The 16,047-nt window shown below is 41.7% G+C and overlaps 2 protein-coding genes across 2 annotated transcripts in view; one reads left to right on the forward strand and one right to left on the reverse strand.

The window, feature by feature from the left end:
* The window catches only part of LOC310794924 (ankyrin repeat and SOCS box protein 1-like), a gene marked incomplete at both ends in the record, with an annotated part of 28,088 nt that extends 19,642 nt beyond the window's left edge, over positions 1–8,446 (forward strand). The window contains 2 exons of the mRNA XM_083656957.1: positions 7,619–7,678; positions 8,396–8,446. Coding sequence (XP_083513083.1) covers positions 7,619–7,678; positions 8,396–8,446 — 111 coding nt within the window. The remainder of the gene's footprint in view (positions 1–7,618; positions 7,679–8,395) is intronic.
* A 4,898-nt stretch (positions 8,447–13,344) lies between these two features.
* Positions 13,345–16,047, reverse strand: part of LOC310794925 (uncharacterized protein) — a gene marked incomplete at its 5' end in the record, with an annotated part of 4,017 nt that continues 1,314 nt past the window's right edge. The window contains 5 exons of the mRNA XM_083656958.1: positions 13,345–14,178; positions 14,292–14,392; positions 14,559–14,698; positions 14,871–15,275; positions 15,371–15,484. Coding sequence (XP_083513084.1) covers positions 14,058–14,178; positions 14,292–14,392; positions 14,559–14,698; positions 14,871–15,275; positions 15,371–15,484 — 881 coding nt within the window. The 3' untranslated portion in view covers positions 13,345–14,057. The remainder of the gene's footprint in view (positions 14,179–14,291; positions 14,393–14,558; positions 14,699–14,870; positions 15,276–15,370; positions 15,485–16,047) is intronic.

Genomic DNA, 16,047 nt, shown 5'->3' on the forward strand with positions numbered 1-16,047 from the left:
ACTTTGCAAAGTGTATTTTCAGCATTACAATTGACTGTGGGTGCACAGCTGCCGTCAATTGTATTGCACAGAGACAGTTAGAGACTTGATAATTTGTTTGAATGTAGCTGAGATAGCCCTATGTGAAAATGTGTTCTTCAAATGAAACTCGGACATTTTGAGGTTTTGTCATTTATTGATTATTACTGAGATTATTGAGACCAAATTGGGTCCCATGAACTAAAAGTAGTTTGACACCCCTGACCAATGGTGTGCGCTGTGCAGGCACATGTGACGTGTTGGAAGGCCTGCAGGTTACTCTCTGTGTATGTGTCTGTGTTGTGTTTATCAGCTTTGCACCTTTCCCCAGTTTCCCAATTTGAAAGTTTCCTCCCTCGCCGAAACTTTAAAATTGAACTTGCAATTGAATTCTTCGTGGACCCGTATTGTCAAAGGATGACACAATACACAGCACAATACTTTTCTGACACACATCTGCATCGCGGATTGCTTTATTTGTGCAACTGCTTCAGAGTTATACAATGTTATAAAATACTTAAAAAAAATGAGGGGAAGGAAAAATAGTATTGCTTCTAGACACAGAAAATGAAGATATTGTGCATTCTTATGCCGACAAATATATCAAAAGGTCCTCCACACGCTGACAGGTTGACGCATAGTTCAAACGTTGAAGCGGGAAGTCTCTTGATCGGACGTGACGTCTCTCGCACTGTGACAGAGAGAAGTCACAGAAGTCACGGCGAAGAATACAGCAGATCTGTTATAAGAGCAGGCAAAATGCAGTATATCAGTGCATGAAGGGAGCAGGTGAGCTGTTGCACACAGAGAGAGACCAGATGCAAGTCCTCCTCATCTTCAGTGAGAAGGAGCGTCCATCAATCAAGGGACTTAAAGGGACAGCTCACCCTAAAATCCAAAATACATATTTTCCCTCTCACCTGTAGTGCTATTTATCCATCTATATCGTTTTGGGATAGTTGCCTGAGTTTTGGAGATATCGGCCGCAGAGTTTATGCCTTTTCTTGTGGTTCGAGCACCACAAGCCGGGGCTTGTGGTGCTCGAAGCACCAAAAAAATATATTTGAAAAACTCAACAGCAATGTCTCTTTCCAGAAATCATGACCCAATTACTCAAAGTAATGCACAGACTTTGTTGTGAGCAGTTTCATGTAGGGATTATTTTCTTTTGCAGTCTCATGTAGGAACTAGCTAGCAGCTAGCGGGTGTAGTTCGGTCAAAAGAAAATAGTTCCTCCATGAAACTGAAAAATATGTATTTTGGATTTTAGGGTGAGCTGTTCCTTTAAATTCCATCCAGGCCAAAAAAGTGTTGGGGGTGCTGTAAGGAATGGACTCTGAAGAAAAGTTGAAGTTTTTTGGACTTTCATCCATATTTAGAAGAATATTTAATTTGAAATTAATTAGGATTATACTGTTGTGATGTCATCACTCAGTATCTTCTCCTTTTCTCACTCACTTTCATGTAAGCACCTGCTCTCCCTTTAGTCGTTTTACACTACAACAGACTACAACAGACATACAGGCATAAACACTGAACTTATTATTATTATTATGGAAAACCAGATTATGATGAAAATCAAACACTTTTGAAGAGAGAGCGTATGAAATAAGATTAGAGCTGGGAAGCACAAACTGTTTTTTTTTGCATTTTGTTGCTATTATAAACACAAGACAGCCAAATCCAACAATTTCAAAAGTCCCAACTCTTGCCACCAGGGGGTGCTGCAGCACCCTCAGCACCCACCTTCCAGCTCCGGTCATTTATATACTGTAGACATTGGGTAATTTACCCATCGTACAGCTAAGATGGCTGCCATTGAATTTATTTTAAATACATTTCATGTATTATACGAGTTTTTTTTTCTTTGGTGTTGACATTGCATGGAACTCAATACTTCAACAATCAACTTTCAGATGACCTATTGCAGGCCTATTCAACTGGAAGCCCGCGGGCTGGATACGGCCCGTTAGAATTTTGATCCGGCCCGCCAGAGTTTGATATTATTATTTTTTTTTTTTTTTGGGTGGGGGACAAAGATCTATGACTGCCCCGGTAGAAGCTTTTTTATTTCATTTGTCCTTGTTTGTTACATTACAGTGTTTGATTTTCATCATAATCTGGTTTTCCATAATAATAATAAGTTCAGTGTTTATGCCTGTGTTGCTGTCTGTTGTAGTGTAAAACGACTAAAGGGAGAGCATGTGGTTACATGAAAGTGAGTGAGAAAAGGAGAAGATACTGAATAATGACATCACAACAGTATAATCCTAATGTTCATTTAAAATTAAATATTCTTCTAAATATGGATAAAAGTCCAAAAAACATCAAATTTTCTTCGACACAGCACCCCCTATCTAATAATAGTTCCAGCACAGCTGCGAAAATGTGGTGGCGGGTTGTGTCAAGTGTACATATAATGGCTCGGGGAACGGTCCGGCCCCCGGCCCCTTAGGTTTCTGACAATGTGGCCCCCTGAACAATTTAGTTGAATAGCCCTGACCTATTGGTTCCTCTAGTGGCCATACTGGAGGTCCACAGCTCGTCAACATCAGGTGGCAGCTGTTTCCAGTTCCAATTCATGATTAAATAGATGAGAGAGGGACACACACAAATAATGTGACAGAACTTTATTCTAACAGCATATCAGAAAGAAGTCCAGAGTCTCAGCATTCCACTTTCACCAGGGTCAAACACTGTCTTTATAGCCTCTGTCTTAGGAGACACACTGCAGCCAATCATCACTTAGCGTCTAAATGATGACTGGCAACAGCTGTGTGGACACGTCACGTCCCGCCCACAACAGCCCCACGTCAACCAATGTGTGTGTGTATGTGTGTGTGTGTGTGTGTGTGTGTGTGTGTGTGTGTGTGTGTGTGTGTGTGCGTGTGCGTGTGCGTGCGCGTGCGCGCGTGCGGGCATGTGTGTTCAACTACTGTTCGTCTAATACCTGAAATAAACCTACATCTTCTTCTTAACACAGATCACCAGATTCTAGATGCAGTGTAATTACTAGTTTGTCTCTACTAGATATTTGATATATTCGATATATCTTATATATCGGGATTTAATTTAGCCCTCCCTGCCACCTACCCCAGCGACTATGACGAGACATTGACTATATCTAAATAAAACAATCATTTTATTCCATATTCTATATTCTATTTGTTCTGTGATCCCATTGTTTGTTGTTGTTGTCGTCGTCGTTGGTTTTGACTGGTGGGTAGCCGAGCAACCCTCACACGAGACAGCATGAGGAACCACAACCACTCTCCATGTTCCTCTTTCCAGGTCAGATCTCCCTGCTGAGAAAGTTAGACAAAGGAACGCTGATTTGTCCAGAGCTGTCAGTGCCACGGCTGCAGGCCTGGCTGTGGCAGTGATGTATGTGTTGACAATCTCAGGAGATGCCCCTCCATTCAATTTCCGTGCCTGGTCCTCTCTGCTCAACCCCCCGCCCCACACACACACACACACACACACACACACACACACACACACACACACACACACACACACACACACACACACACACACACACACACACACACACACACACACACACACACACACACACACACACACACACACACACACACACACACACACCCCACACCCCACACCCCCTTGCTTTTTATAATCTTGCCAAAAAGCCAGTCTGTGAGGTTGAGGTAGAATCCGTCTTGTTCTCGCTCTTTATTCCATCAAAAGACCTTGTCTGGCAACGTGTTTCCATCTCTCTTTAACACGTTCACTGCCAACGACGTGTTAACACGTTTTCAGAATCCAGCTGTTGACTGCCAACGACGTGTTAACACGTCAAAAAAAATCGATTTTTTTTTTTGGACGGTGGGATGTGCATCTAACCCTTTTACATCTCTTATATAAGTATTGGACGTGTACAACGTGTACAACCCATTCCACCGACCCACTAAGTGGCGACAAGGAAGGAGGAAGGCAAGCAAAAAGCAGTGTGACGAAGCCATTCTCATGAAAATGGATTGGCGAAAACGCTTTCGTTTTCGCGCTGATTGCTGGCAGTGCGGGATTGCAAATTTGCATAATAGATCACGGATGGAACACACTTTGAAACACGCAGCATAAATATGACCAGAATCGCAAAAGCTTGATCAAAGCTCATAACCAAAACTCCAAGAAGCGAGCGAGTCCAACCAGACTTCCTCAAAGAGCGGCCGCTCAGACAGGCACAGCCGCACAGCAGCTGCAAAGCAGTGAGACTGGTGACAAGCTTGTGACACGGCCGCTGGCTGCAGCCAAGAGGAACGCCCACGGAGGGAGGAGTTGGAAGCAGAGGGGAGTTTCCTGCTGTTATGGAGGAAATTACTGTTCAAAACTATTGTTTAGGTCTTACTGATGCCAAAAATGAATGGTTAAAGTGACTGTTCTATCGAATTTCACAAAAAGCCGTTTATCTCTGAATAATTTTTCTGACGCTGAAACCATGCTGTATTCAACTGCTAATGCTTACATAACTACTAACTCTACAAACTAACTCTTTTAGACAGAGAAAGCACACATTCTATTAGTTGTTTTGAGATATTGTGTGTTCACAAAATCTTAGCAGAAAAGAATCCTCGGCTCTTGAAAGATGAGCCAGAATCCTCAAAAAAAAACCTGGCAGAACCTACCAACAGCATTGAAAAAAGGGCTGGCAGTCAATGTGTTAATAGTTTATATCTGTCTCTCTCTCATTATATGTCCATCTCTGTCTCTCTCTCTCTCCCTCTTGTAGGTCCATCGCTCATGTCTCTCATCTCTCTCTCTCTCTCTCTCTCTGTCTCTCTCTCTCCCTCCTGTAGGTCCATCTCTCTGTCTCTCCTCTCTCTCTCTCTCTCGCTCTCTCTCTCTCTCTCTCTCTCTCTCTGTCTCTCTCTCCCTCCTGTAGGTCCATCCCTCATGTCGCTCCTCTCTCTCTCTCTCTCTCTCTCTCTCTCTCTCTCTCTGTCTCCCTCCTGTAGGTCCATCCCTCATGTCTCTCCTCTCTCTCTCTTTCTGTCTCTCTCTCTCCCTCCTGTAGGTCCATCTCTCATGTCTCTCCTCTCTCTCTCTCTCTCTCTCTCTCTCTGTCTCTCTCTCTCCCCTGTAGGTCCATCCCTCATGTCTCTCCTCTCTCTCTCTCTCTCTGTCTCTCTCTCTCCCTCCTGTAGGTCCATCTCTCATGTCTCTGTGTCTCTCCTCTCTCTCTCTCTCTCCCCTGTAGGTCCATCTCTCATGTCTCTCCTCTCTCTCTCTCTCTCTCTCTCTCCCCCCTGTAGGTCCATCTCTCATGTCTCTCCTCTCTCTCTCTCTCTCCCTCTCTCTGTCTCTCTCTCCCTCCTGTAGATCCATCTGTTTGTCTGTTTGACTCTACCCACTCTCTTTTCTCTCTGGCATCACTCCTGCTGTATTGATAATGGGAGAAGTAGGCTGTGTCCTGAGTCCTGTCTTCAAATGAAGTGATCGGACGCTGAATAGAGATGACATCCCGACATCATTTAATGCTTCCCTTACAGAAAAACCACATGAACTTCACATGTGCAAAAACGACATGTGATCGCATGTGATCAAATGTGCAAAAAGACATGTGATCGCAAGGGATGACATGTGATCTCGCACATGTGCAATTTCACATGCTTCATTGTGACTATAGAACAAATGTTGTTACGATGCACAGCGGTTTAGCTTGGTTATTTGTTAAAAATAGATTGCTTTAACTCATTGCTTGTATTTATCAGAAATATTTTTGTTACAAAGACTCCATCAATTCTGTTTAAAAACTTATCTCTCAGTTCAAACAGACACAACTACCCTACAAGACATGCCACAACAGGATGTTTTACACTTCCAAAAGCCAGGTCAAATGCAATGAAACGAAGTGTCATGTACAGAGGAATGCAAGAATGAAACTTACTCCCTAGGCATATCACACAAGAAAATAGCAAATTTCAATTCAAAAAGTTGGTAAAACTGCATCTCTTAAAAAGAAATGTGGACAATTCTTAAAGATAGATTATAGCTATGATGTGATGTGTGTATTATGGATTATGGATGAAATGAAAATGCATGAAAATGCTCGATTATACAGTATAATTGATCTGCTAGGAGCTTTTGTCTTGTTTGTATGTGCGTTTTTGTATGTTTTTAGGTTGATTTTTTGTTTTGTAAGGTTACATCATGTATGTTTAAGTGTATGTTTGTGTGTTATGATGTAAGTATGTATGTAGATTGCATTGTCACCATGTAAAATCTTTGTTGGTGGACCCAGGAAGAATAGTTGCAGCTTTGCTGTAGCTAATGGGGATCCAAATAAACTTGAAACTTGAAACATGTGATCACATGTGAAAACATGTTAAATTTCACATGTGAGAACATGTTAAATTTCACATGTGAAAACATGTGAAATTTCACATGTGAAAACATGTGGAACACGTGAAACGGTTTTCGAACGTTTTCCCATGTAAAATGTGTGAAACCCATGTAAATTCCCATGTGATTACATGTGAAACCTATGTGATTACATGTGAAACCCACGTAAATGTTGTTTTTCCACATGTGGAAAACGTTGCGATACAACATGTGGCAAAACATGTTATAATTAAGCAATATAGCATGAGAGCCAGTGTGTTGTGGCAAATATATGCGGCCGAGTGGGATAACAGCTGAGCAGCGGGATATATGCCACAACACACGCTGCTTGAGTGCTATATTGCTTTTATAAAACGGTTTCCAAGTATGATAATATAATAATAATAATAATACTATAAGTCCGACTGGCATGTCATTCTGATAGAGTCAGTTGAAACACTACTGTAAGGCGGGACCGCAAGAACGTGCGGGTGATTTGATTGGATCGTTCTGGAGACTGAAGTTGACATTGGCCAATCCTGGCGCTTGCTGAGAAGCTGAGAGCTTTCTGGAAAGCCCGACACGCAGCTCGAGCGCAGCGCTGCACTCTCAGCGCTTGCTGAGAAGCTGAGAGCTTTTCTGCAAAGCCCGACACCAACTAACGTTACAGGGTTAAATGCGGGGTTAACAGCCTTTTTTATGCAAAGAAGACATTAGCCCGCGCCTATTCTTGTACAAAACATAATTTTCTGCGAAGTATTAGTAAAGTTATAAGCGAAGATCGATTCACAAGGATCTGACAGCTGTCTCCGCCATTTGTTTTTTCTACATTGTCATTTGAGGTAACCAAAGCCTTTTAGTAAGAGAGTTGCCATGGCAACTCAATAACCCATGGCCATGGGTTATTGGAGTGGGTTACTGGATTTATACAATGGCTGTGAAGCAATCAGATTGCTTGATTTGAGAGAGCCGTTTTATAACATGTGATAACATGTTTACCACCATGTGAAAATGTTCCAAAACCACACGCTTCCCATGGGTTTCGCTCACATGTTTTCAACATGTTTTCACATGTAACATGTGGAGAAACATGTGGAGACGCGTGAACCTCATGTGTGGTTTTTTCTGTAAGGGTTAATACAGTAGGACACGTTTTACAGCTCGGGGACATTGCAGGCATTAAGGTATAATTCTGTGTAGAAAGCAGCTGCTTGTTTGCGTGTTTCTCGTGTGCTGCGGTGTGCTCGTTCCCCAGGTGGTTGGAGAACACAGCTGGAGAGTGGCATTTCTCACCCTGCAGAGCCGACTGGCTCTGGTTTGCTCCATAATGCCTGACAGAACTTCATTTCATCTGGGTCTCAACACCGTCTGGTGGCCTTTACCTACTCGCAGACTCTTGATTAGATAAACCGGTGCTGTTTGTGAGTCCCAATGAACCCCCTGAGCACAGTGCTGCTGCCTGAAGACATTTTTGGATTGGTTTGATCGGAGCATTATCTGGATCTGTGAAATGAAATTTACTCAGTGAGACTTATTTTGTGCCTCAGTTTCTACAAGATTTTGAAAAAGTGCTTACATTGGGGGAGAAATATCTGCTGAGCTCAACAGAAGATTTTAGCCTGATTTAATCAAGCTGAATTCATTTGAAGTAAAATTAGAGTTCCAATATTTTTTGTCCTTATTTCTTATATCTATATTTATTTATTGAAATAAGATAAACGATTTCACGAAAGTGAAATTTCTTGAATTATGTGCCAACACAGATAATAATAATCAACAATATCATGAAAGAAACTTGATAATACTGAAAACAAGGAAAATAACTAAGCTTGCTCCTTTCTCCATTGTAACATTTAAGCAAGAAAGAAATCAACCCAATGCAAAATGAATCAGACTCCCAAAGAGGAAAGCATGATGGTGATCCTATAATTCAGTGTATAAAGTGTATAATGGAGGGAAATGTCAATATTAAATATGGATATTATGGCACCAAACATATCGTAATGTGGTTTGATGTGTACCGTGATCTCAGCTGGAGATGTCCTCCTCTCCTCATCTCGACACGCCCATGTTTCTCCTCTGAGGGCTGGCTGCTTGATATCGCTCCTCTTCCAAGCATGAAGGATTCTGTGAGAGCGCCACTCTGCTCTGCAGCTTCTCTTAGATAAACTATCTCCGCCAGAATCACACACACTTAAGTCCCTGAGGCATATGGTTGCATGAACACACACACACACACGCATGCACACGCGCGCGCACGCACACACGCACGCATGCACGCACGCACGCACACACACACACACACACACACACACACACACACACACACACACACATACACACACACACACACACACACACTCACTCACTCACACTCGACACCTCCCTAATTGACCTGGGTGTTCCATGTACCTTATTAATTGAGCAGTGTGTGTGTGTGTGTGTGTGTGTGTGTGTGTGTGTGTGTGTGTGTGTGTGTGTGTGGAGATAGAGTTATGCATCCCCTAATAGAAATGTTTTCATTAGAAAATTAAGATGCAGACACAGAACCAGGGAGGCCCAATGAGAAAGGAGCACGCACGTGCGCAAACTAGCACACACACACACACACACACACACACACAAATGTGCCTGATGTCACCTAAAGAGTGACATCGTCAGTGATTTATGACATCACTGATGATGTCATAGACATTGTGACATCATCAGTGATGTCATAAACCCTTCCCAAGCTGAGGCTGTAAGTAGGACCGGTAAGCTGGTGCCACCTCCAGCTTCCGCCTTGCACGCACGCACGCACGCACGCACGCACACACACACGCACGCACACACACACACACATACTCCACACCACCACCATAAATCAAAGTAACTTCACAACCGGTATAGTTAGCCAATGAGAGAGGTTCTACCTCAGTGGGAAGTCGTGCATGCCTCTGACTTGTCAGGATAATTCTTATGTGATTAATCATGGCAGAACGTTGTTTGTTAGCTGTGATTGCTGCACTGAATTCTGTCTCATATCTCCTGATTGCAAATGGAGTCTACTGCTGTGCTCACTCTCGCCAAACTGTCACCCCGCTGCTTTGCTTTTGTTGGTGTGTGTGTGTGTGTGTGTGTGTGTGTGTGTGTGTGTGTGTGTGTGTGTGTGTGTGTGTGTGTGTGTGTGTGCGCGCGTGCGTGCGTGTGTGTGTGTGTGCGTTTTCTGCATAATATATGTACCTGCTGAAGGTGATCAAGGGATCACCTTCAGGGACCTCAGGGATATTTATGTCTAAAACGTCTAAAACAGAAACAAAGTCTTCAAGTATTACTGAGGTTTTACAATCACAAGATTCAAGTTGAAGATGAGCCAATTTATGTAATAGATGACAGTTCATTCTTTATGATGCATATAAAGGTGGAGTAGAGAGGTGTCCACAATAGTATACTGCGTGAGTCACTGCAATTAGTCAGATAAGTGTTTGTCAAGACAGTGAATACATAATCACGTCTTTTTTCAAGTGTTGCAGAAAGTGTGGTTGATTTACATCATAAAAAAAAATGTTGATTTGGCATTTGGCCAAAGGTGTGTGTGTGTGTGTGTGTGTGTGTGTGTGTGTGTGTGTGTGTGTGTGTGTGTGTGTGTGTGTGTGTGTGTGTGTGTGCACCCTATCTTAGTGAGAACCAATGTGAGAACCTGAGAAGTGAGGACATTTTAGGGAAGTGAGGAGATCTTGGCTGGTCCTCACTTCCTCACACGTTTGAAGGTCAACACTTGGTTTTAAGGGTTAGGTTAGAACTGGGTTTACTAGGTTAGTGTGCGGGTTGGGGTTAGGGTTAGGGTTAGGGTTAGGCATTTAGTTGTGATTGTTAAAGTTAGGGGTTATAGCAGTGGTTCTCAAACCTTTTCACATCAAGGACCCCTAAACTGACACAAATCAGGCCACGGACCCCATTTGATAACATGTTGTCCTAGGGTCCCTGATCTGATAAGATTTTTGCTTATAGATGTTTTATTACAGAAAGTGTATGGCACATCCTGTCATTGCTACTTATGGATGGAATTATAGCGAAAATAAATTCCCCTTTTTGATGGGGACCCCCCAGAAACAATTGCCTAGAGACAATCTATTACAGTATGTCAACAAATGTCCTCACTAAGATAGATACTGGTTTGTGTGTGTGTGTGTGTGTGTGTGTGTGTGTGTGTGTGTGTGTGTGTGTGTGTGTGTGTGTGTGTGTGTGTGTGTGTGTGTGTGTGTGTGTGTGTGTGTGTGTGTGTGTGTGCGCGTGTGTGCGTGCGTGCGTAATGTCACATTTCCTTGTGATACTGCATTGCCATTTCTGCCTCTCTCTTTGCTTGTGACTTCTGCATCTGTGGCTTGACTTGTTTTTAGACAGAACTCTGTCAGCATTTGAGTAAATCACACATCTAGACCACACTAATCAGGGAGGAAGGTGACTGGGCGGTTACTCTCCAACACATAAAGTATGCCACAGCTCAAATATGCATGTAATAATGTGGCAGTACAGTACAGTATAGTATACAGTAGTACAGTATTATTATTATTAGTATTATTATTCCACCAGTTTCAATAGGACACACTTACAGTAACAATCCTCTCTAATTACAACTTCAGGTACAATACACAGTTGAGGCCCATGATCTGAACTGACATGATGACCTTTATCATTATCATCCACAATGTATTTAAAAGTCAATTTTGTCACTCGTTAGCACTAATTGATTGTGATTCAAGCTGTTGCTAGTTGAAAACTTTTATATTTGCTTTTGCACCTACGCAGGTTCCTCTTTCCCAGGAAGAATTCCCTGACATACAGGAACTGATGCATTTTATGTTTCCTGCATGTTTCCTGTTTGCAGGGCTGTATTACTGAACGGGCCTACCGGGCCCAGGCCCAGGGGCCCGAGAGCTCAGGGGGCCCATGAGCTAGAGTCTCTTCGCAGGCCACCACAGGCGGCCTGCGAAGAGACTCTAACTGATGGGGCTCCTGAGCTCACTTCGCAGCTGAGACTCTTGCTTATGGGCCCCCTGAGCTCACTTCGCAGCTGAGACTCTAGCTTATGGGCCCCCTGAGCTCACTTCGCAGCTGAGACTCTAGCTTATGGGCCCCTGAGCTCACTTCGCAGGCGGCCTGCTAAGAGACTCTAGCTCAGGGGTGCCCAAATTCTTTCCCATGAAGGGCCAAAACTCAATCTGGGTGGAGGGCCGAGGGCCAAAAATAAACGTTGTGGAATTACATTAAAATGTATTGTGTTTTATAGAAAATTAACATTCTAAATCTAAAATAACATTTCAATATAATAATCTACTTTTTATCTGTTTGGTAATTGTAATAATTTGCAATTGGTTATATATATTTAAAAAAAAAACATCTGCATTTGTGGGGAGCTTAAACATTTAATCAGTAAACACCCAGTTAAAAACAGTTGTATTTTCCACCTTTGTAATCAAGAGAGAAATTTGACTTAATTCACAACTTGAAAAATCCTCAAGGTACTTTGAAAAGCAGCTTTATTGTCCATCTTTTGTAAACAATTTGCCATGACAATTTGCAGGGATGCAATCTCAGGAGTGAACACAGTATATATCCGCAGCCACATTCAGACACTGTTTCACAAAGTCACCACATGAAAAAGCGTGTCCATCCTTTGCAATCAGTGCAGATATCTGATAACTTGCCCGAGTTGCATTCTGGATAAAAAAAATCGGGGCAATTTTTTTTTTTTTTTTTTTTTTTTTTTTGCGCTGTGAGGGGGGGCCCGTGAGGGGGGCAGGCCCAGGGGCCCGTGAAGTCATAATCCGTCTATGCCTGTTTGGAATAAATATGAGACAGGAGAAGTTTACAGTGAATGTCTTTAATATTATGTTGAGCCAGAGTTTACATTGAGCAGATAACAATCAAAACAATGATCAGTCACCAAAGCTGTGACCAAAATCAAGAAATATTATCACTAAGTTTCAGGCCGATACAAATAAACTCTGACTTGACTATTTATCTCATTGCATTTTGAATGTCATCTGTTACAATGTTGCAATCTTAAGAGCAAAATCCAAACAGCAATCACATGTCCTCATCATGCTATCAGTACTCTGTCTCCTCATTTCTTTCAGGATCTTTCCTTCACTGCTTTTCTCCCCCTGCTGGTCAGGGATTAAACACAACATTATAATTTGGATAATAAGAGGATAATAAGAGGAAGTTTATTCAAAAGCTTAAAAAAAAGACATCTAGAAATGACATCAAGCTGCTAACAACCACATGAAGGAAGTGAAATCAAAGTATATGAAAACATGAGTACATCACCATGGAAACACATCATACCCCAGCACCATTTTTAACCATGTGTGCTATCTCAGATCAGAGGTATCACAATTATCATCACTTGATTGTATATTAATGGAGACATGGGGTGATCACACCCACACAACTTTGAGTTATTTACAAAAGAAAAAGTAGCATCTAGCAGCCACAGCTGCTGATAGGAATCAGTCTCATGACTGATATATGGCTTAGGAGAGATACTGAGAGCACAGCACAATGAACTTAGGAAAAAATATAGTAGCCTTCTATAATTATGAACATTACATATAGGATATTAGACAACAGAACACTAAATAGTGCCCACATTTTTTTTACATTACCCACCATCCCGTTAATATTTATTATGATAGTTTTGACATGCATCATAATTGAAAATATTTTGAAATCATTCACTCCCGTCTAATTCAGTCAGGAGAGGTAGTCCTTCACTTTGAATGAATTCAGGCACGTTTTGCAAAGTAGCATCAGAACAGTTAATATCAGGCTACACATATTTACACTCTGAAAGAAGTTCCAGTCACGGTTTCATATTAATGTCAATAGCTAAATGTCCTCTGTGGTTATGTTAGGACCCGCCTTCTATCAATCAAAACTGAACTACAATGATTAATTAATCCCTTAATCAATCAACCAAAACAGATCTGGGGGGGGGTTGGGTTAGATAATAACCTATGTAAAACAAAGTGTGGTTTTATAGGGCCAGAATCATCTGAGAAATTCACAAACAAATGTAACTGAATCCAGGTGAGATTTGTGAATGCAGATTTGACAATTTGTGAATGAATGACGGGAAATGTTTTTGACGCACATATGCTCATGAAACATATGAAATACATGTATTAAGATATAGCTTCCAACTTGTGTGGTCTGTATTTGTTGATTGTATGACATGTATTCAAGGTGTGTGCATTTGGTGGTGGACAGGAAAACATTTTGTGCATTAAATATTTTGACAAATGTGATCCAATACATTTTACACAATTCTATCTTAATATTGACACCCTCTTATTTGTGATTAACTCATTACATTTAGACAGTGTTTACTTCAAAGTAGTTACTTTTAAAAACAACTAAAATATAGTAAAAATAGCAAATATCACATCAAATGATAATAGCACTGGAAACTGTACAGTGATGTAAAACTGCAAAGGAAGGCAGGAAATGAGCAAACTTCAATCCTGGAACGTTCCTTTAAAGTTTGAGCAATATTTTGCAAACAGATTATATAAACTAAACATGTTATATACTGAGAGGCAGCAGCTGTAACAGCAGCTGATCTGAGTCTTGACTCTCCCTTTTGACTCCAAGCTATTTAGGTAAATATTAATAAAGCACTATCAAATCAAAGCTCTTTTGAGGACCTGTCACACCTTCATCTCACAGATCCAGTTGTTAAATACGTCACATGACTGGTCAATCCATTTGTTTGTTAACTTAGCACAGTCTGCGTTGTTATAATTCTTAGGCTGCCCCCATCCCCAGTACCTGAAACACAGGAGGACAAGGAGTCAAAGCCTGTAGTGAAGACATCATCCATACTGTACAGTGACTCTGAAGTCTCACACCAATGAATCAGAACAAATGTGATCAGATCTTACCCTGTGGTCAGAGGTGATCCATCCACCCATCTCCAGGTCCCTTTTTCACCTCCGTCTGTCAGACCAATCCACACGATCCTGCTTAGTCGAACCAGGAAGCTCTGTTTGTGGAGAAGCAATTAGAGGGTTCACACACACGCGCGCACATGCAAGCTACCCACACACGCGCGCACACGCACACGCGCACACACACACACACACACACACACACACACACACACACACACACACACACACACACACACACACACACACACACACACGCACCTGTTCCTCTTTGCTGTTGATGATCACCAGATCAGCTCCTCTCTTCAGACAGTCCTGCCTGCTCTCTTCCCATGTTTTAAACTCAGCAGAGACGTAGTACAACTTCGAGTCAAATGTAGTCCAACAATTATACGTTTGGGCTGCGACAAATCGACAAAACAAAACAAAACAAAACAAAACAAAACAAAACAAAACAAAACAAAACAAAATGTGTTAAATGATCACACTCACACATAAAATAATATGTGAACTGCTTTCACACGTACTTTAATGATATCATTTAACTTATTATTATGATCAAAATGTACTCACTCTGTGTACATAAATTATCTCCCAGGATGGTCTGTAACTGGTCTCTCTCACTGGTCAGGCTGTTGTAACGGGTCTGTAACTGATCTCTCTCCTTAGTCACATTGTTGTAACTGGTCTGTAACTTGTCTTTCTCACTGGTCAGGCTGTTGTAACTGGTCTGTAACTGGTCTTTCTCTCTGGTCAGGCTGTTGAAACTGGTCTGTAACTTGTCTTTCTCACTGGTCAGGCTGTTGTAACTGGTCTGTAACTGGTCTTTCTCTCTGGTCAGGTTGTTGTAACTGGTCTGTAACTGGTCTTTCTCTCTGGTCAGGTTGTTGTAACTGGTCTGTAACTGGTCTTTCTCTCTGGTCAGGTTGTCCACACGAAGATTTTTCTCATCATTCCTGCTGGTTTTGTCCTGAATAACTGCCATAGGAGATAAACAACATGTTGGGGGATCATTAACATTCACATGACTTATTTAGATGATCTATAACAGCATCATCAAACTGAAAACTCACATAGGACTCCCAGGCTGATGATCCCAGCCAGGAGGAGAAGACACAGCAGCCCCAGAAACACTGTGGCAGCTCGGAAAGGATTCCTCTTCTCAGAGTTGACAGTGACTGGAGTGACTGTGGACATAAATGAACTGTGTTGGGGAAAGTTGCTTTTAAAAGTAATTTGTAAGGCACATTATGGTACATTATATATTATATTATATTATATTATATATTATATTATTTTATTATATATTATACATTATGGTACAAACTTACTTGTTCGTACTTTTGCGTTCTACACGTCAAAAGCATATAGCAATACAACTTGCACTGCCAACAAGTGTTCTGTCAGGCATTTTAAAATGCATGCAATATGCTTTGTTTTAAAAACAGCAAATGGCTGGGTTTCCCAAAAGCTTCTTAGCGCTAAGAAGCTTCTTTAACCCTTCTTAAGGCCCCCTTAAGAAGCAAACGCGTTTCCCAATTGCTTCTTAGCCTAAGATGATCTTTCGTTACGAAGGCATGCGTTTCCCAAAAGCTTCTTAGCCCTAAGAAGCTTCTTTGACCCTTCTTAAGGCTCCCGTAAGAAGCCAACGAAGCCAATGCGTTTCCCGATTGCTTCTTAGCCTAAAATTATCTTCCGTTAAGAAGGCTGCGTTTCCCAAAAGCTTCTTAGCGCTAAGATGATCTTTCGT

The sequence above is a fragment of the Poromitra crassiceps genome, assembly GCF_964638095.1.
Source record: "Poromitra crassiceps genome assembly, chromosome: 20".
Classification (NCBI taxonomy): Eukaryota; Metazoa; Chordata; class Actinopteri; order Beryciformes; family Melamphaidae; genus Poromitra; species Poromitra crassiceps.